Source organism: Lithobates pipiens, unplaced genomic scaffold (genome assembly GCF_037356315.1).
Source record: "Lithobates pipiens isolate NorthernLeopardFrog02 unplaced genomic scaffold, aLitPip1_a1.2 Scaffold_18, whole genome shotgun sequence".
In the NCBI taxonomy this organism is placed as follows: domain Eukaryota; kingdom Metazoa; phylum Chordata; class Amphibia; order Anura; family Ranidae; genus Lithobates; species Lithobates pipiens.
The window spans coordinates 113,369,168-113,395,990 of record NW_027507758.1 but is presented as its reverse complement, the minus strand read 5'-3'; the positions used below and the strand labels follow the sequence as shown (position 1 = coordinate 113,395,990).

The 26,823-nt window shown below is 43.0% G+C and overlaps 1 protein-coding gene across 2 annotated transcripts in view; it reads right to left on the bottom strand.

Annotated features, from left to right (window-relative positions):
- Positions 1-26,823, bottom strand: part of KIZ (kizuna centrosomal protein) — a 286,874-nt gene that overhangs the window by 192,128 nt on the left and 67,923 nt on the right. For both annotated transcript variants that reach the window (XM_077486023.1, XM_077486024.1), the window contains exons 6-7: positions 21,097-21,231; positions 2,924-3,070 (exon numbers count right to left, since the gene is read on the bottom strand). In XM_077486023.1, coding sequence (XP_077342149.1) covers positions 2,924-3,070; positions 21,097-21,231 — 282 coding nt within the window. The remainder of the gene's footprint in view (positions 1-2,923; positions 3,071-21,096; positions 21,232-26,823) is intronic.

The following is a 26,823-nucleotide window of genomic DNA, read 5'->3' as shown; positions in this document are numbered from 1 at the left end:
GGAATTCAGTCAGGCCTCAGTGAACTGCCTTTTGCGGCCAGGAACCTCGGGTCCCTGTGGTGTAGAAATAGTTCAGGTGCTAAATGTCCTCTATTCAGCTACCAATCCCAGATAACTTTCTTTAGGCCCTGCCAGCCAGCCTGGCTGCAATGACCTCTCTCCACTGCCCTGTCCTCTCTGCAGTTTAAGATGGGTGCAGAACCAGAAATCTCCCAGTTCTCTCAGGCATGCCTCCCCAGTTCTCCCGACTGTGCTTCACTCACCAGCCCCCCGGCTACGACCAGTTGTCCTCCCTGGAGCCTCTTAAGCAGTGTTCTCTCCCGCTTTCCTTGTTCTCTCATGTGCCTCTCCTTCCAGGATCTCTTTTCTCCTCCTGGATGCACCTGAGCACAACCCCCCCTCACAGACTGGGGAGCTCCCCATGGGCCACTCTCTCTCAAGCTCTTCCAGCTGACAACTCCTCCCCAGCTGGGCTGACAAAAATAAATAGAGCTTTATTTCGGTGGTATTTATTCACAACTCTGTTTTAATGTTTTGCGATATAACCGAAAAAAGAGCGGAAATTATAACTATAACTATATTTTCTTCTTTCTATTTTAAAAGAAATCCAATAAAATCTAATTTTTTTATAAATTTAAGCCAAAATGTATTCTGCAAATTTTTTTGGTAAAAAAAAATGTCAGTTACAGATGGTAAAGGATGAGGGTATTAAGCCTGGCCTTCCACTTTACACATATTACTCTTATCACTACAGAACCTTTACTCTCATCCTTTACCAGTGTGGACATACCTCTGAATGGGGACCTTTGTGTTTGTCTGGCCTCCCCCTCATTCTTTTGAGCTCCTCCCTCAGCTCCCGGATTAGACTTATTGGTTGGCCTGTTGACTGCGGACAACATGGAGCTCACACTTCTTTTGGCACGTGAGTACCCATTTGGGGCTAGTGGTTTTTAACCTTCCCTATATGCGTACTCTTTTGTCCACAATGCACTTTCAATTTGTACTGATTTTACCTCCCCTACTTTTCTTTTAGATGTTGGTGCAAATTGACCCTGAAGAGTGTTTTGACACACGAAACGCGTCAGGCTTATGCTATGCACCTTATCTGTATTTATTGTATCATGTTTATATACTATCAGACTTTTATTGTCTACTGTGCTATCATGTGCATTTTATATGGGTGTCTTACCCTTTATGGAATTGTTGCCCTGCACCATCTGGGGGCTAGTTACTACATGTTAAAAGTATCAATAAGATATATACTTATATGACCTTATAATTAACTTTATTTGGATCATTATTGTGTCATTATGTTACTGTTCATCAAATAAATGGTTTGATACAATGGTGTAGTTTGCTCACAACACTTAAAGTCCCAAACCCCCCTTGTTTTATGTATGCTACAGGGATGGAGACTTCTGTCTCATTTAAAGTCCCAAACTTTAGCTTCTTGTTCTTTCCCATTGGGATTTGCAAATAGTGCTGGGTCTGTTGTCTCACCTTCCATTTCTTTTAGATCAGACTTCCTCAATATGTCTGGTAACACTGAAAGTGGTATTTCTTCCAGCTATCATATCCAGGAGATCTCAGATATCAAAGCTTCAGGCTGTAAATCTACCTTATTGCTAACCATCTGAAGGTCTGCAAATCCTTCCACCCAAGTCAGGACCTTGAATTTCCCGAAAGTCCAGTGTGAAATGTCCAAGTCATCAGAAGCATAAGATGTGGGGGAGAGGTTAAAGAATTACAAGTGGTTCCTTCTTCCAGAAGATCAGGAAATTGGCTCTTTAAGCCTCGCAGTGTCAGAAGTGGGCTTTTATTGTCTACTAGGACAATTGCATGGTCACTGGTCAAGGTAGTCTGATGGACTTATATGGCTACAATGAATCCATTAACTGACTGCAAAGGCCACTATACCAGACGGATTGTGTACTCGTGGGCAGAGTTCAGAACTGTTCTGCAGCGAAGCAGCCTGTCCATATATGGAACATTTCTAGCCCATTACAAAACATTTTTACCCTTTTACAAAGTCGATCAAGCAACACTGACAACAGGTGAGCTTTGCTTCAGTTCTAATCTAACAATATGTTGATTAAATACTTCAGCATTACCCTCCCTTGTTTGTTTTCTGTGTACTACATCCCATATGTGTATGCTGCCATGTCTGTGTAAGGAAAACAGAAAATTGTATACTTACCTGATAGTAAATTTTCCTTTTCTGACAATTAAGCATGACATCATACAAAACCCTCCAAGGGCTTCGCATTGAGTCTTGTTACAAGGAAGCCATCTTTTGGGGGTTGTCTCATTTTATAGTATAACCGGTCCTGTGACTGGGCAGGGGGCGGAGCCTATATGTGTATGCTATCATTTTAAAGTGTCAGGGAAGGAAAATTACTGTCAGGTGAGTATACAATTTTCAGTTTTATTCACAGGATATTAAAAATAATTATGGTATGGTTTTTAGTAAAAATAGGTTCAACTCATCTAACACGTAGGGGGTAAACACTTAAGAAATTTGCTATTGATTGCTACTGGTATTCCTCTTTATACTTTCAAAGTAGTAATGCCTTAATGGGTGTTCTTTTTAAATTCTTACCCACACTTCAGTTGCTTGTACGAATCAGACCTCGTTGGGTAGAAACACAAACTTATTGTGGATTGTGGTCGTTTTTGTATACTTTGGCCGATACGTTTTAAATTTGTGAATTAAAAGTGCTGATCCATCTTTTCTGTGTACTCCATTGGGGAGCTGATAGATCCAAGGGAGAGGGGTCAGCTGACATTTTTTTTCCCATTACAAAGTGTCATACACTACAACAGTTCTTTTTGCTACGACAATCATAATACTCACTGATATAGGAACAGATATACAGAATGAAACACAAGAAACTGATTATGTTTTCTATTGAGAATCACATACCTCTCATTATTTTCATCCTTCCTGTGTGTGTGATCAGTTTTCTCAAGGAAAGATCTTTTGCTACCTTCTGTCTGGAGATACTGGACAACAAGTGCACAACATGCTTCAAGGTCTTCTTTTTTCAAAGGCTTCATGTAATTACAAAGACTAAAAGATAAAAAGTACAGACCACACTATTAAAAGCACAAACCAATGTCAGCAACAATAAGCTATATAAAAAAAGAAAAGACATCTAGGCCTGGAAAAGTTATATGTTGAACATACTCGTGCTCACTTTACAATACTGTATCGGGGATTTATATGTAGGCTATAAAGTGGTGATTCACCCAAAAATTTCTAGCTGGACTAATTATTCACTTGGCTGTATACAACTAGAACCCCAATTCCAGAAAAAAAAAATGGGGATTTAAAATCTACATAAAAACTGAATAAAATGATTTGAGGATTTGCAAATCTCACAAACCCATATTTTATTCACAATAGGAAATATAAAGCATATCAAATGTTTAAGCTCAGAAAATGTACTATTTTACGAAAAGTAGGTTTTTTTCCCATCATACTTATCTGTAAAATACTTTTGAGTACATCTCGGGACACAGATCAACCATAATAAGGACTATCTGAGTTATACGCCACCTAAAGGGCAATGGACACTGGCAGATAGTCAAACAGGAAGTCCTCCCCTATATAACCCCTCCTACACAGGAAGGACCTCCGTTTTGTAGCAAAGCAATGAATATCCCCAAAAAGATGGGAGGGACTTCTGTGTCCCGTGATGTACTCAAAGAAAAGGATTTTATAGGTAAGTATGATGAAAAAATCCTACTTTCTTTATCGTACCTCTATATGGGATGTCCTAAAACAATGCAATTGAGGGCAGGGAGACACAATCATAGAAACTGCCACCTGAGATGGACTTCTTCTGCCGCCCAAAACATACTGTGGCCAAAGCAGTATCGTATCCTCCGTGGCTTTTTTGATATCCATCTGGTAAATTTCTGTGAATGTATGAACAAAAGACCATGTATAATGGCCTTAAAATCCTGAGCCAATTACAACTGATGGCGGATGGCCCAAGATGCCCCCACACACTTGGTAGCGAGCAATTTTCCCAAAAAAAGGGGTGGGGGGCCTTGCCCTTTCAAGCCATAGGCTCAAATAATTAACTGGCGAATCCAATGAAAATAGTTAACTTGGATGCCTCCTGCCCATCCTGGGCTCTACCGGCAGCACAAACCAGGATTCCTGACCTGCGCTGACAATTCAAGTAATTCTGACTGCCAAAAATGACTCCAGAGTATTTAGTGATCTCACTCCTGCCAACTGAGGATCAGAAAAGGCAAGACATTGTCTCGATCAAGTGAAAACCAGACACCACTCTTGGCAATAAAAATGGATGAGGACGTAACATTGCCTTATCACGATGCAAGACCAAAAACAGCTTCTTGCATGAAAGAGCCGCCAACTCTGACACTCCACTTAGTGAAGTGATAGCAACAAAAGAAGCCACCTTCCGAGATAAAGAACTGACAGAATCTCCCAATTGGTTCAAAAAGTGACCTCTGCAAGGACAGTCAAGATCAAATTCAATTCACAAGGACCTAAGAGTGGTCTGACAGACATGCTGTATGAAGTATGAATCAAGAAGTGAGAAACAACAGCCTCTGGAAAAAAAATGGATAGGGGCGAATCTTACCCCTAATGGAACTTAAGGCCAATCTCCTTTCCTCTACCAATTGGAGAAAGAAAAAGAAAATCTCCCACTCACATATTTCTTTGGGTGCCACTTCCAGGACAAAAAAAAATATTTCCTGTAATTGAAGTTCCCTGAAGCTGGCTTCCAGGGGCTAAACAGTGCTGAGCTACAGGACTCAAGACCCTTAAGTCCCACTGGACTAAGAGTGTCCCAGGAGCGACCCCCGCAAGACTCGCTATGTCAGTGTACCAAGCCCTCCTGGGCTAATTCGGTTAGAACTATTATCAGTGTTACCACCTCCTAGATTCTTCACAAAAGATGTGGCAGAAGTCAAAACAGATGGAAAGCATCAAATAAGGGAGAACTGGTCTCTAAGGTGTTACTAGTACATCTACCCCTATTGCCAGTGGGACTCTCATCCCGGACACAACCTGTCCCAACCTCTCCCAAAGCAGCTGTGGAGACAGCCGATTTGGGAGAGGTCATTACTTTGGAGCGGTAATCTTTTTGTAACCTGTCCCAGCTTGTTGTAGAACTTGGAATCTAGTAGATTCACCTGCAGAGTTCCCCCGGCCACTATTCTATACCTGGAATATGCACTGACGATAGAGACAGAACTTGTGCTGTCCCAGACAGAATATGGCTCACATTCCTGAGCCGCATAACTCCTGGTGCCACCCTGGTGGTTGGAATATATGCCCCTGTAGAGGCATTTCTGGACAGAACCTACAACTGGTTTGTCCCATAATCCAGAGCAAGGCATACTGGCTAAACGTTCCAAGATATCTATGGGCAATATTCTCTCCTGTGGAGACCAAGTCCACTGAACTGTAGCCACCCTCAAACCAAATGGAGTAACTGGCATCAGTGGTTACCATCTTCCAATTCCTGAAAGGAAGAATTTAACTTTTCTAGAATCCGAACCATCAACCACCAATCTTAAGCTGTGCAACACCCCGGGAACAAAGCCCCTGGCAAACCACTGCTTGAATCTTCAAGTTTCAAGAATGTTCCTCTGCCAAGACCTGGAGTAGGAATGTACATAAGGAACGTGCTTTGACCTAGATACAGCTTCCTACTGCAAAATGTATCGAAGGAAAACCTGGACCAACTGCTTCCTGAGCAAAGGTTATTGAGGTATACTGAGATTGACACCCCCTGCATCTTTAGCATGTCCAGCATTGGAGCTAGGAGCTTTGTGAACCTCAGAAGCTGTGGCCAGCCCGAAGGATGATCACAAAAAGAAAACAGAAGACTTTCCACTGTAATTACAGAAATCTTTTGAAGAGGCTGGAAGCAACATGGAGATGTGTGTTTACTGATGATTATTGGCCCCGCAATCTACCCCTTGCAGAGAGGTCATCACTGACCAAACCATACCTGAAACAGAAGGATGCCCAGTGGATTGAGATCTTAAGATAGACCGCATGTGCCTATTCAGTTTTGAAACTGCTGCCATTTAATTGTTTTACAATAATGAGCCCATAACTTTTGCTCTAAGAGCCAACGCAAGGTGAAGACTGACCCAACTAAGGAAGGAGCAAACCACCTTATAGACTGCCCTAAAATCTTATAGTCTGAGATAATCTCTAACACAGCAACCTCAAATGCCTCCCTCACTAAGGAGGGAAACTGGGTAGTCTCCCATCCAAGTACTAACCAGGCTTGATCCAAGATCAGGTACCACTGAACCCGAGGGCAGTGTACATGCTTCACCCTTCTGGAGTCATTTAGCTAGTCTAACAGGTACATAATAAAGTGATTAAAGACAAAAACGAATACACAGCTCCACAAGGATGCATGCCCAGACAACGTTGGCCTACCGCTTTAACACCCCGTAGGCATGCAAGTATGCAGCTCTACAAGTATTTTTGCTGTTCATGCATTTATGTATGCAGTATAATGCAAATACATACATATCTATACATATTAACCACTTAAGAACCGAGTCTCTTTCTGAGATTCTGTGTTAAAATATTTTTTTTTGCTAGAAAATTACTTAGAACCCCCAAACACTATATATTGTTTTTTTCTAACAACCTAGAGAATAAAATGGCGGTCATTGCAATACTTTCTGTCACACCGTATTTACGCAGCGGTCTTACAAGCTCACTTTTTTGGGGAAAAATACACTTTTTTTAATAAAAAAAATAAGACAGCAGTTCAGTTAGCCCATATTGTGAAAGACAATGTTACGTAGAGTAAATTGATACCCAACATGTCATGCTTCAAAATTACGCCCGCTGGCGGTATAGCGACAAACTTTTATCCTTAAAAATCTCCATAGGCGATGTTTAAAAAATTCTACAGGTTGCTTTTTTTGAGTTACAGAGGAGGGCTAGAATTATTATTCTCGCTCTAATGATCACAGTGATACCTCATATGTGTGGTTTGAACACAGTTTTCATACGCGGGCACTACTACCGTTCCCTTCGCTTCGGCACACAAACTCAGCGGAACAGGGGCACGTTAAAAAATTTTTTTTTTCAGATTTATTTTACTTTTTATTTTTACACTGTTCTTTTAAAAAAATAAAAATGTTGTCACTTTTATTCCTATTAAAAAGGAATGTAAATGTCCCTTGTAATAGAAAAAAAGCATGACATGACCTCTTAAATATGAGATCTGGGGACAAAAAGATCTCAGATCTCATATTTACACTAAAAAAGAAAAAAAAATGTAGTTTGAAAAAAAATTGTCCCTTTAAGAGCTATGGGTGGAAGTGACGTGATCACCTCCACCGCTGCCTCCAGTAAGCAACAGAGAGCACTGGAGTGCAGCGGGAGGAGGGCACCTAAGCAAGCATGTGTCTATGCTTCAAGTGGCCATGTATATAAGCAAACATGCAATATGTATCTATGAAACTCTGCTTTTTAGCAATCCTAACCTTTTTAGAAAACCTAAGCTTTTAGCAAACAGAAGCTTTTAGCAAACATGAGCTTTTAGCAAGCATGAGCTTTTAGCAAGCATAGGCTTTTAGCAAGCATAGGCTTTTAGCAAGCATAGGCTTTTGGCAAACACAAGCTTTTAGAAAGTATGATTTTTTAGCAAACATAAGCTTTTAGTAAACATAAGCTTTTAGCGAGCATAAAGCTTTTTTAGCAAGCATAATATTTAAGCAAGCATGAGGTTTTAGCAATATGAGCTTTAAGCAAGCATGAGCTTTCAGCAAACATAAGCTTTAGCAAGCACAAGCTTGCAGCAAGCATAAGCTTTTAGCAAACATGAGCTTTTAGCAAGCATTAGCTTTTGCGCAAGGGTGAGCTTTTAGCAAACATGATCTTTTAGCCAGCATGAGCTTTTAGAAAACAAGCTTTTAGCAACCTAAGCTTTCAGTAAACACTTTAACCACTTTACGACCAGCTCACGACAATGTATGTCCATTTTTTGAAGAGGGATATCTCGGTAACGGCAGCAGCTGCTGCCACAACCGAGATATCTATCTCTTCAGGCGCCAGTCGTGTGTACGATAATGGTGGTCTCCATGGCGGGTACACCGCAAGATCACCGTCATCGGCGGTGGGAGAGGTGCCACCCCCCACCTCGTCGCTCTCCCCCACAGCTTACCGGAGACGTCGGTAGCGGCGGAGTCGACCGGGTCCTGTCTGTGCCTGGGTATAGAGAGACGAGTGAGGCTAAGATGGCCCTCCCTCCTCTCTATACCATAGGAGGGCGGAACGTCACTTCCGCCCATACTTCTTAAGGCCGGGTTCACACTGCTGCGGGGGGAGATCCGGATGTGATTCGCACCCGCACTGCAGTGCAAATCACATCCGATCTCCGTAGCGATGCGAGTTCAGCCATACAGATAGTATGGCTGAATTCGCATCGCTCCCGCAGCAAACTCGCACGGGACCCTTTTTTTGGTCCGCAACAGAATCGGATCGCATGGGTGTTCACACCATGCGATCCGATTCCTGTGCGAGTCTGCAGATCGCACTGCGATATGCGGACGGATCTGGGGGTGTCATTAACATTTCATTGACACTCCCAGCCGTTCGCATAGGGCAGTGTGAACTGCCGGCGGGAGTCATGCGATGCGGGAAAACGCCGCGGATTCGCGGCGTTCCCGCATCGCTGTGGTGTGAACCCAGCCTAAAGGTACATTTTTTCAAATGACTTTTTTTTAATTGCATTTAAGTCCAAATATGAGATCTGAGGAATTTTTGACCCCAGATCTCATATTTAAGAGGACCTGTCATGCTTTTTCTATTACAAGGGATGTTTACATTCCTTCTAATAGGAATCAAAGTGATCCACTTTTTTATTTTTTAAAACAGTGTAAAAATAAATAAAATCAATTAAAATAAATAAGAAAAAAAAATTTTTTTTTAAAACACCCCGTCCCGACGAGCTCACGCGTAGATGAAATGAAATGGAAAAACTCTGCACAGCCTCACTCTGAAAAGGATCTATTATCTTGTGCCTTTTATTGTAAAATGAATATCACATAAACACAATCCACAGCAAACGTGATACAGAACAAAATTATGATGCACACCGAAATCAGTGCTTACTCATAGAGCTTGCGCGCAGAAGCGCCCGCATATGAAAACGGTAGTCAAACCACACATGTGAGGTATCACCGCAATCGGTAGAGCGAGAGCAATAATTCTACCCCTAGACCTCCTCTGTAACGCAAAACATGCAACCTGTAGAATTTTTTAAATGTTGCTTATGGAGATTTTTGAGGGTAAAAGTTTGACACCATTGCGCAATTTTGAAGTGTGACATGTTGGGTATCAATTTACTCAGCATAACATTATCTTTCACAATATAAAAAATTGGGCTAATTTTACTGTTGTCTAGGGCTGCAACTAACGATTATTTTCATAATCGATTAGTTGGCCGATTATTGTTTTGATTAATCGATTAATAACCTTAAAAAAAAAAAAAAAGTGGGTCAAATTGACGTTCATTTTCAACCACAGTGATGGGAAGATTTAGAAATAATAGAAAACTTCTTAGTCAAAGGAAATTTCAGACAGTGTATGTGGTTTTCGTTCAGATATTACATTCATTTTAAAAACAAGTGAAAATTTCAAACAAAATTCTTTCATTCAGCGAATGTACAAAGATTTTTTGCCTGAATATTCTCATCCAAAAATTGATCTGTGTGACCAGCATAAGGCTCGATACACACCTATGCAGTTTGCTTTTGATCTGTTTTTGCAGTGCCTTTTGCTGTGCGTTTTGATTTTTGCGCACGTGATTTTACTGCAATTTGCATTTTTTTTGGGCAGATTAAAAAACACAAATTGCTGCAAAAACGCATTACATTCTTTTCTGCGGCTTCTCCAATGAAGTATATTGAACCAATAAAGCACCATTTTGCATTAAAAGTCCCAGACCCTTTCATATGTGAACGTGTCCCATAGGAAACCATGTAAATGAACTGTAGTGCATTTCTGCAAAAAGCACCAAAAAACACATAGATGTGAACCAGATCTAACACATTTAGTAACATATTGAGGTTAAAAAAACTAAAATTAGCCCTTTATAGTAGAAAAAGCAGATAATCACTACTGAAAGTAATATTTACAGTAGCGATCATTTGCTCTTTTGTACTATAAAGGGCTCTTTTTTTTTTTTTTTTTTAACCTATTATGTTACTGCCCGATTAATCGATTATGAAAATAGTAATCGATTAATTTCATAATCGATTAGTTGTTGATTAATTGTTTCAGCCCTACTGTTGTCTTATTTTTTTATTCAAAAAAGTGATTTTTTTCCCCAAAAACTGCTCTTGTAAGACCGCTGCGCAAATACGGTGTGAAAAAAAGTATTGCAATTACTGCCATTTTATTCTCTTGGGTGTTAGAAAAAACAATATATAATGTTTGGGGGTAAACACAGAGTCTGAAAAAGAGACCTGGTCCTTAAGTAGTTAAAGTATATAATCATGACTTTTCTGGCCACACATTTCTCCCATAGTAAGTACTCAAACATCATTAGTATCCATGGGCTGCTATGTCATGTCTCAAGAGGCCTTGCTGACCTGTTGTGCACATGGCAAACATGGCCGCCCTCCACTTTCTGCCTATATATCAATAGGCCCATGTGCCCTCTAGTGGCTGGAGGAAAAACATCAGCCTACCCTCCTAATAAATACACAGAGCAGGTTTAAACAGGACACTGCCCCTAGGAGCTACTGAGAGAAGGCCAGACAGATCTCTTTTTTTCTAAAGAGAAACTGCAAAAAAATGCAGATTTACCATTCTTGCTGCAGGACTCTGAGCATAACAGGTATCCAAACTTCACCCATCATAGCGGGCTTTGTCATAAAAGACCTTCAGGCACTGGGTCCCCCTTAATGTGGGGTCCACTGCCCTGGACCTGTATAGCAGCCTGCAGGAAAACACCTTGGTCAGAACAAACACTGCACAGGGTTCAATTATGCAGGGTCCAGCGCCGTAAGCACTTCAAAGAATCTTCTCTACTTCCCATGAGGCTCAGGTACCATCCATTTTGGCCAACAGCCTTTTCAAATGGATCAGACTGAAGTCCTTGATTCTCCGACGAACCTTTCCAGACCTCCAAGTATGCTCCAAGAGCACATGTATCACACCAGTGTCCATTTATACCTTACAGACACTGGCGAAAAACCTGAGGTCCTTCCTGTGTGTGTGTGTGTGGGGGGGGGGGGGGGGGGGGATTATATAAAGGGAAGACTTCCTGTTTAACTATCTGACAGTGCCCACTGACCTATAGGTGGCGTGCAACCCATATAGTCATTATTATGGTTGCCCTGTGTCCCATGATGTACGATAAAGCAAAAATAAGATAACTTTGAAAGCGATGGCAGCAACACATCTCAAAAATGTGGGGACAGGGCAACAAAAAAACGGGCAAAGTAAGTGGTACCAACAAGAAATAGTTGGAAAAACATTTTGCAGCTAATTAGGGTTATTGGTAACAGGCCGGTAACATGATTGGGTATAAAAAGGGCATCTTGGAGAATTAGAAGTAAAGATAGGCAGAGGTTCACCAATATGTGAAAAGCGATTGTCAAACAATTTCAGAATAATATTCCTCAACATAAAATTGCAAAGACTTTAAATATGTCATCATCATCATCCTCAGTACATAATATCATGAAAAGATTCAGAGATTATGGAGAAATCTGTGTGTGCAAGGATCAAGGCCGAAACCCAATATTGGATGACCATGATCTTCAGAAGGATCTCTGGGCCTTCAGACAGCACTGAATTAAAAACAGGTATGATTCTGTGATGGAAATTACTGCATGAGCTCAGGAATACTTCCAAAAATCAGTCGGTGAATACAGTTTGCCGTGCCATCCAAAAATGCAAGCTGAAGCTCCATCATGCAAAGAAGAAGCTATATTTAAACATGATCCAGAAATACCATCATCCTCTCTGGGCCGAAGCTCATTTAAAATGGTCTCATACAAAGTGGAAAACTGTTCTGTGGTAAGAGAAATCGAAATTTGACATTATTTTTGCCAAGTTTGGGCACCGTATCCTCCAGACAAAAGTGAAGGACCTTCTGGCATGTTATCAGTGATCAGTTCTGATGCCTGCATCTCTGATAGTTTAGGGGTGCATTAGATCCTATGGAATAGGCAGCTTGCACATCTGGAAAGGCACCATCAATGCTGAAAGATATATCCACGTTTTGGAGCAGCATATGCTCCCATATAGATGGCATCTTTTTCAGGAAAGGCCTTGCATATTTTAGCAGGACAATGATAAACCACATACTGTATCTATGACAATAAAATGGCTTCGTAGTAGCCGAGGCAGTGTCATGGATCTGCACTAATATTCCTGTCTCTTTACCTCTCCCTGTGATTAGTGTAAAAGACTGGCCGCCTCTCACCTGGCTGCTTAAGTAATCTTCCCTCAAGCATGGCTCCAACCCAGCCTCTAAATTAGGAATAGTATATTAACCTGTGCATTGCAAGGCAGCCTCGCTGATCAATATTGTTTGTTTGGCTTCTGTGTGCTCATTGCTGCGTGTCCTACATCTGATCCTGTTTACCGACCCTGGCTTCTTCTTGACTGTCCTCGTCTGCTTCATATCCCGACTTTTGGCGTGTTATTTGACTATCCCTATCTGCTTGTTGCCCAGACCTTTTGGCTCATTTCCCGACTATCCTTGTTGTTCCAGTCTGCTGCTTCCTTTCTATCCTTCAGTAGTCTACTGTGAGCGTGAGCTGGGAGACCCTGGGGCCTGCGACCTGGAGCAAGACTGCAGCGAAGTCCAACCTCACCATCAGAGGCCCTGTTGAACAACCGCTGGCTCTTAGATTATGCGCCCTGGGAAATCTCATGCTCTGCCTCCCAGTGTGATCCGTGTTGGTGCTTCAGAGCACCTGCTTTCCTGAACCACCCAGAGCTCGATCCGCAGCAGTCAGCCATAGGGTCAACTACCCCAGGAGTGCACTCCTGACCCCAAACGGGGTGCATCTGTCACCTGGCCTCAGGTGGCCTGACAGTTTGATCAGCCATGGAACCGGCTGACATGCCGCTACCCACAGATGATCCATTGAAAGGCATAGTCCATAGACTCAAGACCCAGGAAACTAATCAGACCCAGGTGATGCGATTCCTCCAGGATTTGGCTTCCCGCAGCTTCAGGCTTCCTTAGGAACCCCGATTCAGCAAAAGCAATCGGCGGCTGTACCTATTCCGGTTGTAGCCGCTGCAGCTGCCAGCACTGTGCTGTTTCTCTGGGGATGTTTCAAGGCCTGTAAAGGGTTCCTCAGCCAGTGCACCATTCATTTTGAACTCTAGCCTCTAAACTTCTTGTCTGGTTGGGCAAAGGTAGCCTATATTATTTCCCTCCTCTCCAGTGAGGCTGTAGCCTGGGCTGCCCCCCTGTGGGAGAAGAATGATCCAATGGTTTCTAACCTGCCTGACTTCCTGAAGCTCATTCGGAATATCTTTGAGGAACCAGGTCGGGTTTCTTCAGCGGCCAGTGCCTTTCTATGTCTTCACCAAGAGTCTTCTTCTGTGGGACAGTATGCTCTTCAGTTTCATATACTAGCAGCTGAGTTGAGCTGAAATGATGAGGCCTTAGTTGCAACCTTTTTACATGGCCTGCTTGACCGAGTAAAGGATGAACTGGTGGGAAGAACCATACCGCCGGTCTGGACAATGTCATCTGCTTGTGTAACCAGATCAATATTCGCTTTCAGGAGAGGTCCCTAGAGAAAAGACGCCAGCACTCCCTGGGCCCCAGTCAGCCTGAGCTCCCCTCTCTTCGTCCCGTGGAGCATCTTCTGCTAATTGTAGGAATCTATGCAGCTGGGCCGGACCAGGCTAGCCCCATAGGAACGTTAAGCGCAGAACTCTGGGCTTGTGCCTCTATTGTGGGGGCAAGGGGCATTTTGTGACTCCTGCTCGCTTCGTCCTGGAAACACTTGGGTCTGATACATCTGGAAGGTGGAGTATTGGATCCAGAAATATCAGCTTCTCATCTTCTTTCAGTATTCCTTCATGTAGGTGCTTCCTCTCAATCGGTCTTAGCATATCTGGATCCCGGGTTGCTGGCAATTTTATGGACTGGAGAACTGCATCTTCTATGAAGCTTACCCTTTCGCCCCTTACTACACCCCTGGTGGTCCCGGCAATTGATGGCACTGTTCTTCCAGGGGACACTATCCGCTTCCAGACTCTCCCTGTTAAGATGTCGCTAGGGATACTCCACCAGTTGTAGATATCCTTCCTTATCCTACCTAAGGCCTCAGCCCTTGTCGTATTGGGCCTTCCTTGGCTACAGCTCCACTCTCCACATGTGGACTGGGCTTCTGGCCAGATCCTGGGTCCCTCCTGTTTCTCATCCTGCCTACTCAAGGATGTACCCAAGGAGAGACTTCCCACTGCAACCACATCTGTATCTTCCGCTCTTCCTGCTGCATATAGTGATTTCCAGGATGCATTCTGCAAAAAAACAGCTGAGGTGCTCCCTCCTCACAGGTCCTTTTTGACTGTGCTATTGACCTAGTTCCCGAAGCAACTCTGCCCAGGGGCCGTACCTACCCTGTGTTCATCCCAGAGACCCAGGCCATGACCGAGTATGTCGTTGAAAATTTAGAGAGAGGTTTCATCCGGAAATCCTCATCATCTGAGGGAGCAGAGTTCTTTTTAGTTGCCAAAAAAATGGTACCTTAAGACCCTGCATTGACTATCAAGGTTTAAATGTAGTGACAATCAAAAACCAATACCCCTTAAAATCTGAGCTATTCGACAGGTTGAAAGGTGCCTCCATTTTTACCAAGTTGAAACTCAGAGGTGCATACAATCTTATGCGGATACGGGAAGGTGACGAAAACCACGTTTAACACTAGAGATAGGCATTACGAATACTTGGTCATGCCTTTCGGTTTGTGTAATGCCCCAGCAGTGTTTCAAAACTTTGTCAACAAAATCTTCAGGGATCTGCTGTATCAATTTGTTGTCATCTATCTAGATGACATTCTCATTTTTTAGGAATATCTGCTTGTCCACAGAAACCATGTCTGGATTGTACTTCAGCGTCTTTGAGTGAAAAATCTGTATGTCAAGCTGGAGAAATGTTCTTTTGAATGTTCTGAGGTCCTATTTCTGGGTTGCTTTGTCTCTAGTTTGGGTCTTCGTATGAATCCTGGAAAAGGTCTCGGCCATTACCAACTGGCCTCTTCCTGCCAGCCTCAAGACCACGCATTTTCTTGGGTTCACAAATTATTATAGGCAGTTCATTAGGATTACTCTTCCATTGTTGTGCTTATTATTGCCTTGACCAAGAAGGGTGCTAATGCTAAGGAGTGGTCCCCTATAGCTGTCTATTTCATGATTTGAAACAGGCCTTTGTTTCTGGACCTCTCTTAAGGAAACCTAATCCTGGGGATCCCTTTTTTATTGAAGTGGATGCTTATTCAATGGGGGTGGGAGCTGTGCTTCAATCCTTTAACCACTTTCAGACCGGACCATTTTGCTGGTCAATGACCAGAGGTCTTTTTACAATTTGGCACTGCGCTGCTTTAACTGGTAATTGCGCGGTCATGCAATGTTGTACCCAAACAAAATTTGCGTCCTTTTTTTCCCACAAATAGAGCTTTCTTTTAAAGGTATTTGACTGACTCTGCGATTTTTATTTTTTGCGATATAAACGTAAAAAGACCGCAAATTTTGAAAAAAAATTATATTTTCTACTTTTTGTTATTAGAAAAATCCAATAAACTCAATTTTAGTCATACATTTAGGCCAAAATGTATTCAGCCACATGTCTTTGGTAAAAAAAAAAGTCAATAACTGTATATTTATTGGTTTGCACAAAAGTTGTCACATCTACAAACTAAGGTACATTTTCTGGAATTTACGCAGCTTTTAGTTTATGACTGCCTATCTCATTTCTTGAGGTGCTAAAATGGCGGGGCAGTACAAAACCCCCCCAAATGACCCCATTTTGGAAAGTAGACACCCTAAGGAAATTGATAAGAGGCATGTTGAGCCCATTGAATATTTTATTTTTTTGCCTCAAGCGATTGAATAATGACAAAAAAAAATTATTTTTTTTTTTTTTACACAAAGTTGTCACTAAATGATATATTGCTCACACATGCCATGGTTATATGTGGAATTGTACCCCAAAATACATTCTGCTGCTTCTCCTGAGTACGGGGATACCACATGTGGTCGACTTTTTGGGAGCCTAGCCGCGTACGGGGCCCCGAAATCCAAGCACCGCCTTCAGGATTTCTAAGGGTGTAAATTTTTGATTTCACTCCTCACTACCTATCGCAGTTTTGAAGGCCATAAAATGCCAAAATAACACAAAACCCCCCCAAATGACCCCATTTTGGAAAGTAGACACCCCTAAATTTAGGAGTACACTAGTGAGACTCACAGGTAAAAAAGCACCTAGGCTGTCAGCGACTGTATAAAAACGCTACAAAAAAAACTGTTAGCGATCGCAGGGATCAGGCCTGACTCTGCGAACGCTGCAGTTATGTGTGTTGTGTTTTGTAAGTGACAGTGATCGATCGATACTGCACTTGGGTGGGCTGGGCTGGGCTGGGCTTGGCGGAGGGGCTAAACGCAGGTTCTAGCAGGTATCTGGGCTGATCCCGCTAACAATGCGTTTTGGGAAACCTAAACTGCTGGCAACGCTAATATAGATCTGATCAGATACTATATTACTAAGGGAGGTGTATGCTTTGCGCGTGGGTGTTAGCGGTACTGGCACTAACCTGACGCTGCCTGGGGCGACGCAGACCTTATCTGACCCTCAAACTTATATCACCCGCCGGGTGATCAGGGGGCTAAACCTTTATTAGGTAATAAATGGCGGGTGCCCTGAAACTATAAAAAAATAACTAATCAACCAGTGTCACCTGTAACAGTTATATGGTGATCACTGGTGAAAGGGTTAACTAGGGGGCAATCAGGGGGCTTTATGCGGTAGTATATGGGGGTCCCTGGCGCTATAAAAAGCTGCGGCGAACCTAAATACCTACCTGCCTAACTAGCGTCACCTGTGACACTAATACAGCGATCAGAAAAACGATCGCTTATTAGGCTTGGTTCATACTGGAGCGATGCGGGAACGCCGCAAATCCGCGGCGGGTTCCCGCATCGCATGCCTCCCGACGGCAGTTCACACTGCCCTATGCGAACTGCAGGGAGTGTCAGTGAAATGTTAATGACACCCCCAGATCAGTTCGCATATCGCAGTGCGATCTGCAAACTCGGACAGGAATCGGATCGCATGGTGTGAACACCCATGCGATCCGATTCTGCTGCGGACCAAAAAAAGGGTCCCATGCGAGTTTGCGGCGGGTGCGATGCGAATTCAGCCATACTATCTGTATGGCTGAACTCGCATCGCACAGAGATTGGATGTGATTTGCACTGCAGTGCGGTGCGAATCACATCCGTTCTCATAAACCGCTGCAATGTGAACCCAGCCTTAGTGACACTGGCGACGGGGGGTGATCATGGGGTTAAACCTTTATTGGGGGGGTTAGGGGGGTACCCTAGAGCTAAAGGGGGCTAACCCTAACTGCCCTAACAGTTATTGCAGTCACAAATTACACCAATGCAATAATAAAAAATAAAAAAATGCAATTGGTGTCACTGTGACTGGGGGTGCAGGGGTGATTGGGGGGGTGATCGGGGGGGTGAAAGTGTGCCTGGCGTGTTCTACTGTATAGTGTAGTGTTTGTGCAACTCACCGATCCTCTCTCCTCGGTGCCGGAGAGGAAGTGATGTCATGCTGCAATTCCATTCGTCAGGAGCGATCGCGAGGGGGAGGCCATGAATGAATGGCCGCCCCCTCATCCCGGATCGCACCTGCACGGAATCCGACCGCCGCTGGCACCGGGGGGGGCCCGATCGGGCCCCCCACCCGCGGGAAGGCAGGGACGTACATGTACGCCCATATGCCTGCCCGTGCCATTCTGTCGACGTACATCGTCGTGCGGCGGTCGGCAAGTGGTTAAGGAAGTAAAGTCAACCATGTGCCTTCATTTTCAAAAAGGCAGGCAGAGAAAAATTATGCTGTTCGTGATTGGAAATTTCTTGCAATTAAATTGGTGTTAGAGGAGTGGTGTCATCTCTTGGAGGGTTCCCTTCACTCCATAACAATGTTCAATGATCATAAGAATCTGCAGTACTTACAAAATGCCAAAAGTCTGAATCCCAGACAGGCCAGGTGGAGTCTTTTCTTTTCCCATTTTAATTACATGATTACGTACAAACCTGGTTCCTGCAACAGTCAGACTGATGCACTCTCTAGGTCATTTGACACTTTCGATGAGGAGTCTACCCCTGAACCTGAGACGATCATTCCAACCTCATGCATTCTTACCTATTCTACCACCCTGGAGTCAAAAAATCCTCCTGGCAAGACCTTTGTCCCCACTGAGCTAAGAGCCAAGATCCTTATGCTCCTGCTTCGGTTACCATTTTTGTTTGAGAAATTGTCTGCCTCCATGGGGTTTCTTCTCATATTGTTTGCAACAGGGGTGTTCAATTTACTTCTCGTTTTTGGAGAGCCTTTTGCAAATCCCTCAATATTGTCTTGGATTGTTCCTCTTCTTACCACCCTCAATCCAATGGACAGACTGAGAGGGTTAATCGGGAGTTGATAGTCTTTCTCCGCACTTTAGTCTCTGCTCATCATTACAATTGGTCTTCTCTACTCCCGTGGTCAGAATTCTTTCACAACAATCATGTAAACAACAGTCCTCAGAAGACACCCCTTTTCACAGTTTCTGAAAAACACCCTCAACTCTCTCTTCCTATGACCTTTTCTCCAGACATTCCAGCTTTGGCTACAGCTCAGGAGTCTTTCAATTCTATTTGGGGTGTTGTTCACGATTCCCTCCGGACAGCTGCTGGCAAATTCAAAGGTTTGCCGACCGTTGCAGGCATAAACCACCTTCCCTATGGGACAAAGTCTGGCTCTCCACCAGAAGCATCAAGCAGCTCCAGTTCCTTCTCTGAAGTTTGGCTCATTGGCCATTACACTATAACCTCTAAACAAAATTCTGAATTCCTGGCTCTGTAAAGGCATTCTTCAATACCTTGAGCATTTGAAAGGGTTTGATCCTGAGGAGAGGTCTTAGATCACTGCACCTGATGTCTTTGCGCCTCGTCTGTTGAGGAGGTTTCATCTGAGGTTTCCCTCCAAGCCGGGGCCCAAGAGGGGGAGGCCTCATAAGAGGGGGGAGGGGTACTGTCATGGATCTGCAGTAACATTCCTGTCTGCTTACCTCTCTGTGTGATCAGCTTAAAAAACTGGGCGCCTCTCACCTGGCTGCTTAACCACTTGCCGACCGCTGTCAGCAAATATACGTTGGCAGACTGGCATGGCTGGGCAAAGTAACGTACCTGTATGTTACTTTGAATTTCCTGCCGTGTACGCGTGCCTGCCGCGAGCTCTGTGACCGTGCCCGTGGGACCCGCAGACTCGTTCGCCGATAGGATACCCGCAATTGTGTCACGGAGCTGAAAAATGGGGAGATGCCAATGTAAACAGCATCTCCCAGTTCTGCCTAGTGACAGGACACTGATCGTCTGTTCCCTGTCATTGGGAGCAGCGATCAGTGTCGTGTCACTGCTAGCCCATCCCCCAGACAGTTAGAATAACTGCCCAGGACACACTTAAGCCCTTCCCACCCCCTAGTGGTTAACCCGTTCACTGGCAGTGACATTTTTACAGTAAATATACAATGCCAATGGTCCCAAAAAGGTGTCAAAATTGTCGGATGTGTCCGCAATAATGGTCGCAGTCACGATAAAAATCGCTGTTCGCTGCCATTACTAGTAACAAAAAATTATTAATAAAAATGCCATAAAACTATCCCCTATTTTGTAGACGCTATAACTTTTGCGCAAACCAATCAATAAAGGCTTATTTTGATTTTTTTACAAAAAATATGTAGAAGAATACGTATCGGCCTAAACTGAGAAAAAAGGAAAAAAAAATTTATAAATATATTTTTGGGGGATATTTATTATAGCAAAAACAACCTGCTTGTTGCCCTGACCTTTTGGCTCATCTCCTGACAATCCTTGTTTTTCCAGTCTGCTGCTTCCTTTCTATCCTCCAGTAGTCTATTGCGAGCGTGAGCTGGGAGATCCTGAGGGCTGCGACCTGGTGCCGGACTGCAGTAAAGTCCATCCCCACCATCAGGAGCCCTGGTGAACACCCGCTGGCTCTTAGATTCCGCTCCCAGGGAAATTTCATGCTCTAACTCCCAGTGTGATCTGTGTTGGCGTTTCAGAGTACCTGCTTTCCTGAACCAGAGAGAGTTCCATCTGCAGCAGTCAGCCATAGGGTCCACTACCTCAGCGGTGCACTCCTGACCCCAATGGGGTGCTCCTGTCACCTGGCCTCAGGTGACCTGACAGTCAGGGTGCTTAAATTGCCTACCTGCAGTCCAGACCTTTCACCATCTAAAACATTTTTGGCACATCTTGAAACAAAAAATAAGCAAGAATGGGATAACATTCCTTTACCAAAACTCCAGCAACTGGTCTCCTAATTTCCCAGACATTTACAGAGTCTTGTTAAAAGAAGAGGATGTAAACATCTCCTTGTCCTAACTTTTTTTGAGACATGTTGCTGCCATCAATTTAAAAATTAAATTTTTTTTACCTGAAAAGGTACATTTGATATGTTTTCTATTGCGAATAAACTATGGGTTTATGAGATTTGCAAATTATTGCATTCTGTTTTTATGCAGATTTTATACAACGTGCAAACTGTTTTGAATGACTCAAGGCAAGAGATAGGTGGAGGTATATACTTCTTTAGACACTCTGTGATCTTTTCAGATCAGCAGAAAATCACAAAGTGTAATAGAAAATAGGAAAGAAAATCTGTGAAAAGATGGCAATGATTGTGAAGACGTAACCCTATAGACCTATAGCTTTGTAGATGACCACAGTGTGTTAATGTTAAACTGTGTGCATTTAAAAAATCTAAAAACTTTTTTTTACTGTAACTTGCATAGTAAACTTACTTTATAAGATAATCCTTCTTTGTAGGGGGTAGGCTAGTAATCTGGTACAGTTGCATGTCATTGGAGCCAATTTGCAGTATCATATCTTCTATTGATTGAAGCAAATGGACGAATCCATTGTCAGACAAGCTATTTCTAAAAATCAAAATGATATAAAACACATTATTAGGTCAAATAAAAGTTATTATCAGTTATAAAGAAAAACTGTAAGAGAAGCTTTAAAGTGGTTGTAAACTTTTAAATATACTGTACCCACTAAAGTGACTAGCCTCACGTGATACACGGAGTTTAAACAAATCCTCCTACATAAGTTGTACCTGTTTATCTGCATCCCTCTGTCCTGTATAAGTTGCACCTATTTTTCTGCATCCCTCTCTCCTGTACAGCCTTTCAAAGAACAGAATTTAAACAGCATTTCTCAGCTCCAGAAGGCTGGGGGCGGGGATCTTGCTTCACAAAGTGAACAGCATAGAGCAGAGAGTTGAATATAATCGAAGACCTGAATTGAGGGAAAGGAGACACACCTCTCTCTGCACAGTCTCATACGAAAACATGCACAGCTGAAGCTGTCAATCATCTGCTGCATGCTGGGAGGAAGGGGGGCATCTCCTGGGATTGTCTGGCGTCAGCATAGACTGTTAGAAGTGACTCATATTAGAGGAATAAGAGGAGGATACAGAAATCACATTAGGTGCTCTGGATCAAGGCAAGTACACACTATAGAAAGAAATGCTCTTTACTCCTGGAGATATGTGTACACGACTGTGCAAAAGTTTTATGCAGATGTGAAAAAATGCTGTAAATTAAGAATGCTTTCAGAAATAGAGGCATTAATAGTTTATTGCTATCAACTACCAAAATGGAAAAGTAAAACCAGCGAAAAACAACGAGTTTCAGAAAACAAATTGCTCGATTCCGCCATCAACACCAGCCAGCGTTGATGAGGGAATCCCTTACATTGAGCCATTGGGGGTTATTTACGAAAGGCAAATCCACTTCGCACTACAAGTGCAAACTACAAGTGCAAAGTGCACTTGAAATTGCACAGAAAGTGCACTTTGAGGTGCAGTCGCTGCAAATCTGAGGGGTATATCTGAAATGAGGGAAAGCTCTGATGATTTTATTATCCAATCATGTGTAAACTAAAATGTTGTTTTTTTATTTTTCCTTACATGTCCCCCATCAGATCTACAGCGACTGCACTTCCAAGTGCACTTTCAGTGCAATTTCAAGTGCACTTGTAGTGCAAAGTGGATTTGCCTTTAGTAAATAAAACCCGTTGTGTTCTTCTAGTGGGGGAAGCCGCCCCCGCCAGGAGAACACTGCGATTCTGGCTAGTGGCTATAACAGCCGCCAACAATAATAACATGTAAAATCCAACAGGCTGGTTGTACCCAAGTCGGTCGATCGATCGATCGACTTGGATACATTCAGCCTGCATGGTTGAAATCTCCTGCTGAACCAGCCAAGATCTGAACCGTCTATGGCTGGCTAAAATGAACAGAAGAGAAAACCAAATAAAATCAATATTTGGTGTGAACACCCTTTGCCTTCAAAACAGAATTCGTTCTTCAGTTCTTCTAGGTACACCAAGGGCCTATTCACACTTGACCTAATTTCTAATGCTTAACAAACACTCCTATAGCATTAGTATTGGCGTTAAAGAGGAAGTAAAGGGAAAAAAAATAATAAAAAACACACCCTGCAAGGCAAAGGCATAATGAGCTAGTAGGCATAGCATACTAGCTCATTATGAATAACTTACCTGGGAACGAAGCCCCCAATGCGGTCCTCCGTCCTCCTCTTCACTGCTGCCATGGATCCCGGAGCAAGTTCTGGGTCTCGCGGCTCCGGCGCTGTGATTCGCCGGAGCCGTGATGACGTCACTCCCGCGCATGTGCACGGGAGCCGACACTAGCGGCATATCGCCGCGATCTGTGGCCCTGCCCAGTGCGCCGCTGTCTACGGCTGTCTTCGGGTAAATATCTCCTAAACCGTATAGGTTTAGGAGATATTTCTTGGACCTACAGGTAAGCCTTAACCTAGGCTTACAAGTAGGTCAAAGTGGTTTGTAAGGGTTTACAACCACTTTAAGTTAAAGATGCTAAAAATGCTCCCCAAATGCCCACTGGGCAGTATTGAAGCATTTGGCATTAAAACTGTTCTACAAACGCCTTATCCATTACACTTAATAAACAAATCTTAAGGTACCGCAACTGCCTGCCAGAGCGTTTATGAAGTGCTAGTTTTATAGTGTGAACAGCACTATGTGCTGTCCATTGTATCATTTGCATAGGCATTTCAGAGGCATTTTGAAAGCTTCTCAAACGCCTGCTTTTATACACACAGTCTTTGAAGGAACTTAGCAGGTAGCCAAACATCTAAGGAAACTAACCACAGATCTTCTGTGGATATAGACTGCCTCAAATATTTGTCAATTCATGTAATCCCAGCTGGACTCAATGTTGAGATCAGGGTTCTGTGGGGACCAAACCATCACTTCTGCGGCTCCTTGTTCTTCTTTACACTGAAGATAGTTCTTAATGACATTGGCTGTATGTTTGGGGCCGTTGTCCTGCTGTAGAATAAATTTGGTGCCAATAACACGCCTCCCTGATGGTATGGCATGATCTGCCTGTATTTCTCAGCACTGAGGACACCACTGATCCTGACCAAAACTCCAACTCCATTTACAGAAATACAGCCCCAAACTTACAATGAACCTCCACCATTGTTCACTGTTGTCTGCAGACACTCATTACTGTACCATTATCCAGCTCTTTGGCGAATAAACTGCCTCTACTACAGCCAGATATTTAAAATTTGGGCTCATCAATCCAGAGAACCTGCTGCCAGTTTTCATGCATAGTTGAGCCCCTTGGCCCTGTTTCCACATCAAAGGTACGGCTTTTCGGCCCCAAATATTCCATGAAGATCTCTTTTGGCTAGACTTCTCTGGACAGTAGATGGGTGTACCTGAATCCCACTGGTTTCTGCCGGTTCTGTACTGGTGGCACTGCTGGACATCTTCTGATGTTGAAGAGAAATAAGCATAATGCATCTTTCATCTGCTGTATTAAGTTTCCTTGGCTGACCACTACGTCTACAGTCCTCATCGTTGCACATTTCTTTGTGCTTCTTCAAAAGAGTTTCAACAGCACATTGTGAAACCCGTCTGCTTAGAAATCTTTGCCTGGGCGGTACTGGAGATAATACTTGGGTGCCGTGAAGTGGCTCTGCAGCTTACGCATATATTTGCAAATGTATGCAAATTAACCCCCGTTTTTAACGCATACTGTCAGACTGGATAATTTGGTTGGTTGCAGGCTGGACAGTAAATTGAGCTGGGAATCTTCTTTGTTTTTGTTTGACATGCCTCACCCTTATATGTGCTCTTTGCTGCAAAGGCCAGTTATAGGTAGGGCGGTAGCCATTTGCTTGTATTGTTGGAATCTGGGGGGGGGGGGATGCACTGGGCACCTTTGCTGCCATTGTTCTATCTGCTGGGTGTCTAGTGTGCCTTTGAAGCTTTAAGGAGGAGTGAGCTCTCTCCAGGCTCACCTACCCTCTGCCTACCCATTATGATGCATGTGCTTCTACTATGGAGGGTCTCAAAATTTAGAGTTGGGACTGCAGGTAATACTGTGAACTGATTCTGTAGCTTATGCATGTATTTACAAAAGTGTGCAAACTAAACCCCTGTTTTAAATGCATATTATTACACAGGATAATTTGGTTGGCTGGTCAGTAAGTTGGGTTGGGAATTTTCTTTGTTTTTTGTTTGACATGTGTCATCCTACCATATCCTCCTTGCTGCAAAGGCCAGTTATATGTGGAGGCCATGGTCATTTGTTTGTACTGGGAAAGACCTTGCTGATGCAGTATACAGTAACTACCTTGTTTCTCGTTGGCGTGCTCTGTCTTGCCATAGAGTATGACCTGTGACATGAAACTGTCTAAAACAACCTCAGCTTAGCAGTAGAGTTTGGCTGTTCCTCACCCAGTTTTAAGCCTCCTACACAGCCGTTTCTGTTTCAGTTAATGACTGGTTCTCAGCCTGCATATGAAATTGATCCTACAAATTTCCCGACTTTGTACAAGTGTACAAAGTGTGCTAGTGTAAGAATCGATGCTGGTTTGAAGCCAAAAAGATAGACAGGCCAAATATTGATTTCATTTAGATTTTTCATCTGTTCACTCACATTTTGTAGATTGAGAAAAATAAACAATTAAAATATATATTTTTCGAAAGCATTCTTATTTTACAGCATTTCTTCACACCTTCCCAAAACGTTTGCACAGTAGTGTGTGTGTGGTCAATCAAGCTGGTTGGAGAACTTTTTCCAATTTGCCAAAGTTTCCACTTGGGGTAAGCAACACAATTTTTTATCTATTCCTTTCAAGACAGAATACTGGCAGCCCTGGTTATCGGATGTGTCGCAACTTAATACAGTATCAGTAGCTTACTCCCTGAATCATGTGCTCTACTTCTTTCTCTGCTTCCGTCATCTTAGATCACATTCAGACCCCCAAGAGAGGTTACAATCTTGTCCCCCCCCCCCCCCCCAACCCTTCAAGCAGAAATAGCTTAGAAAATAATAATAATAATGTACAAAAAATTTTTAAAAAAATGGAAAAAAATATTACCATACCCTTACAGGAAAGCTTGGCACTCAGAATCCCTGAAAAGGGCTGGCATGCATTCTCATGGAAGACAGGGAGAAGGGAAGTATTTTTAAATTGTTTTATGTAATAACTTTTTAGTAGTTTTTTTGTCTTATTTGGGGGGCAGGGGGGTCTAACAGTAAAGCAGACCTTTATATTGACCTTTTTATTGAAAATTCACTTTATCATTGACTGCAGCGTACCTGCAATATCAATAACAGGGGTATAATGGCTGTGAGGATCGCTAGGGTAGGCCTCTTGTTCTCAAGTGGACTTGAACATCTTAATGTGTTTGCCTGTCGTGCAGCAAATTTATAAAAAATATGATTAGGGATCATAATATATAAATCCTTCAAACATAAAGAGGCGAGCTGATAATTAATAATTTGTAGGAGTGCAGAGGTACTTGCCAGTGCATCCGCTAGAGTCTTGAGAGGCAGGAACAATTGATCAGCAGCGAGGCACAAAGTGCCAGCCATCTCTTGGTAAGAGATCAGATCTCAGGACCACCTGCAGACACACATATCTACTTGTTGTGCTGGACAAATGAGGATTTGGTGAAGGCTTCAGTTGTTTAATAATGCAAATTAAGATTTAAACATGGTGACAATAGAAATCTGTTAATCCTTTTTACAGCGTTGTAAATAGCCATTCAGGCCTCACTTCCAGACCGCCTGCTTTGTGTAGGGTTTAACGTAAATAGGCACTACAAGAATCAGATTTCTGCCTTGCCACACACAAATCTGGCTTGCTTTGAAGCCGATTTCTTGATCAGAATTATAAAACCATTATTTTGGTCTGTAAAATAAAAATTTAAACTGACAAAACGCATGCAGCTTGAAGGACTTTGTCTGGCAAGACATAATTAAGACAATTCACTGATGAGTTTGCAAACAGCTGTGCGTGGCATCAACAGGGCATTTGTTTTAGGTTAAAAAAAAAAAAACTACATTATAACCTATGTGCCACTAAGCAGGGATTTTCATTGCTTCCTTAACCAATCTCACCAAACTTTTATTTGGCTAGATAGCTAATTTTCCACCATTGTGATTATGTCTGGGT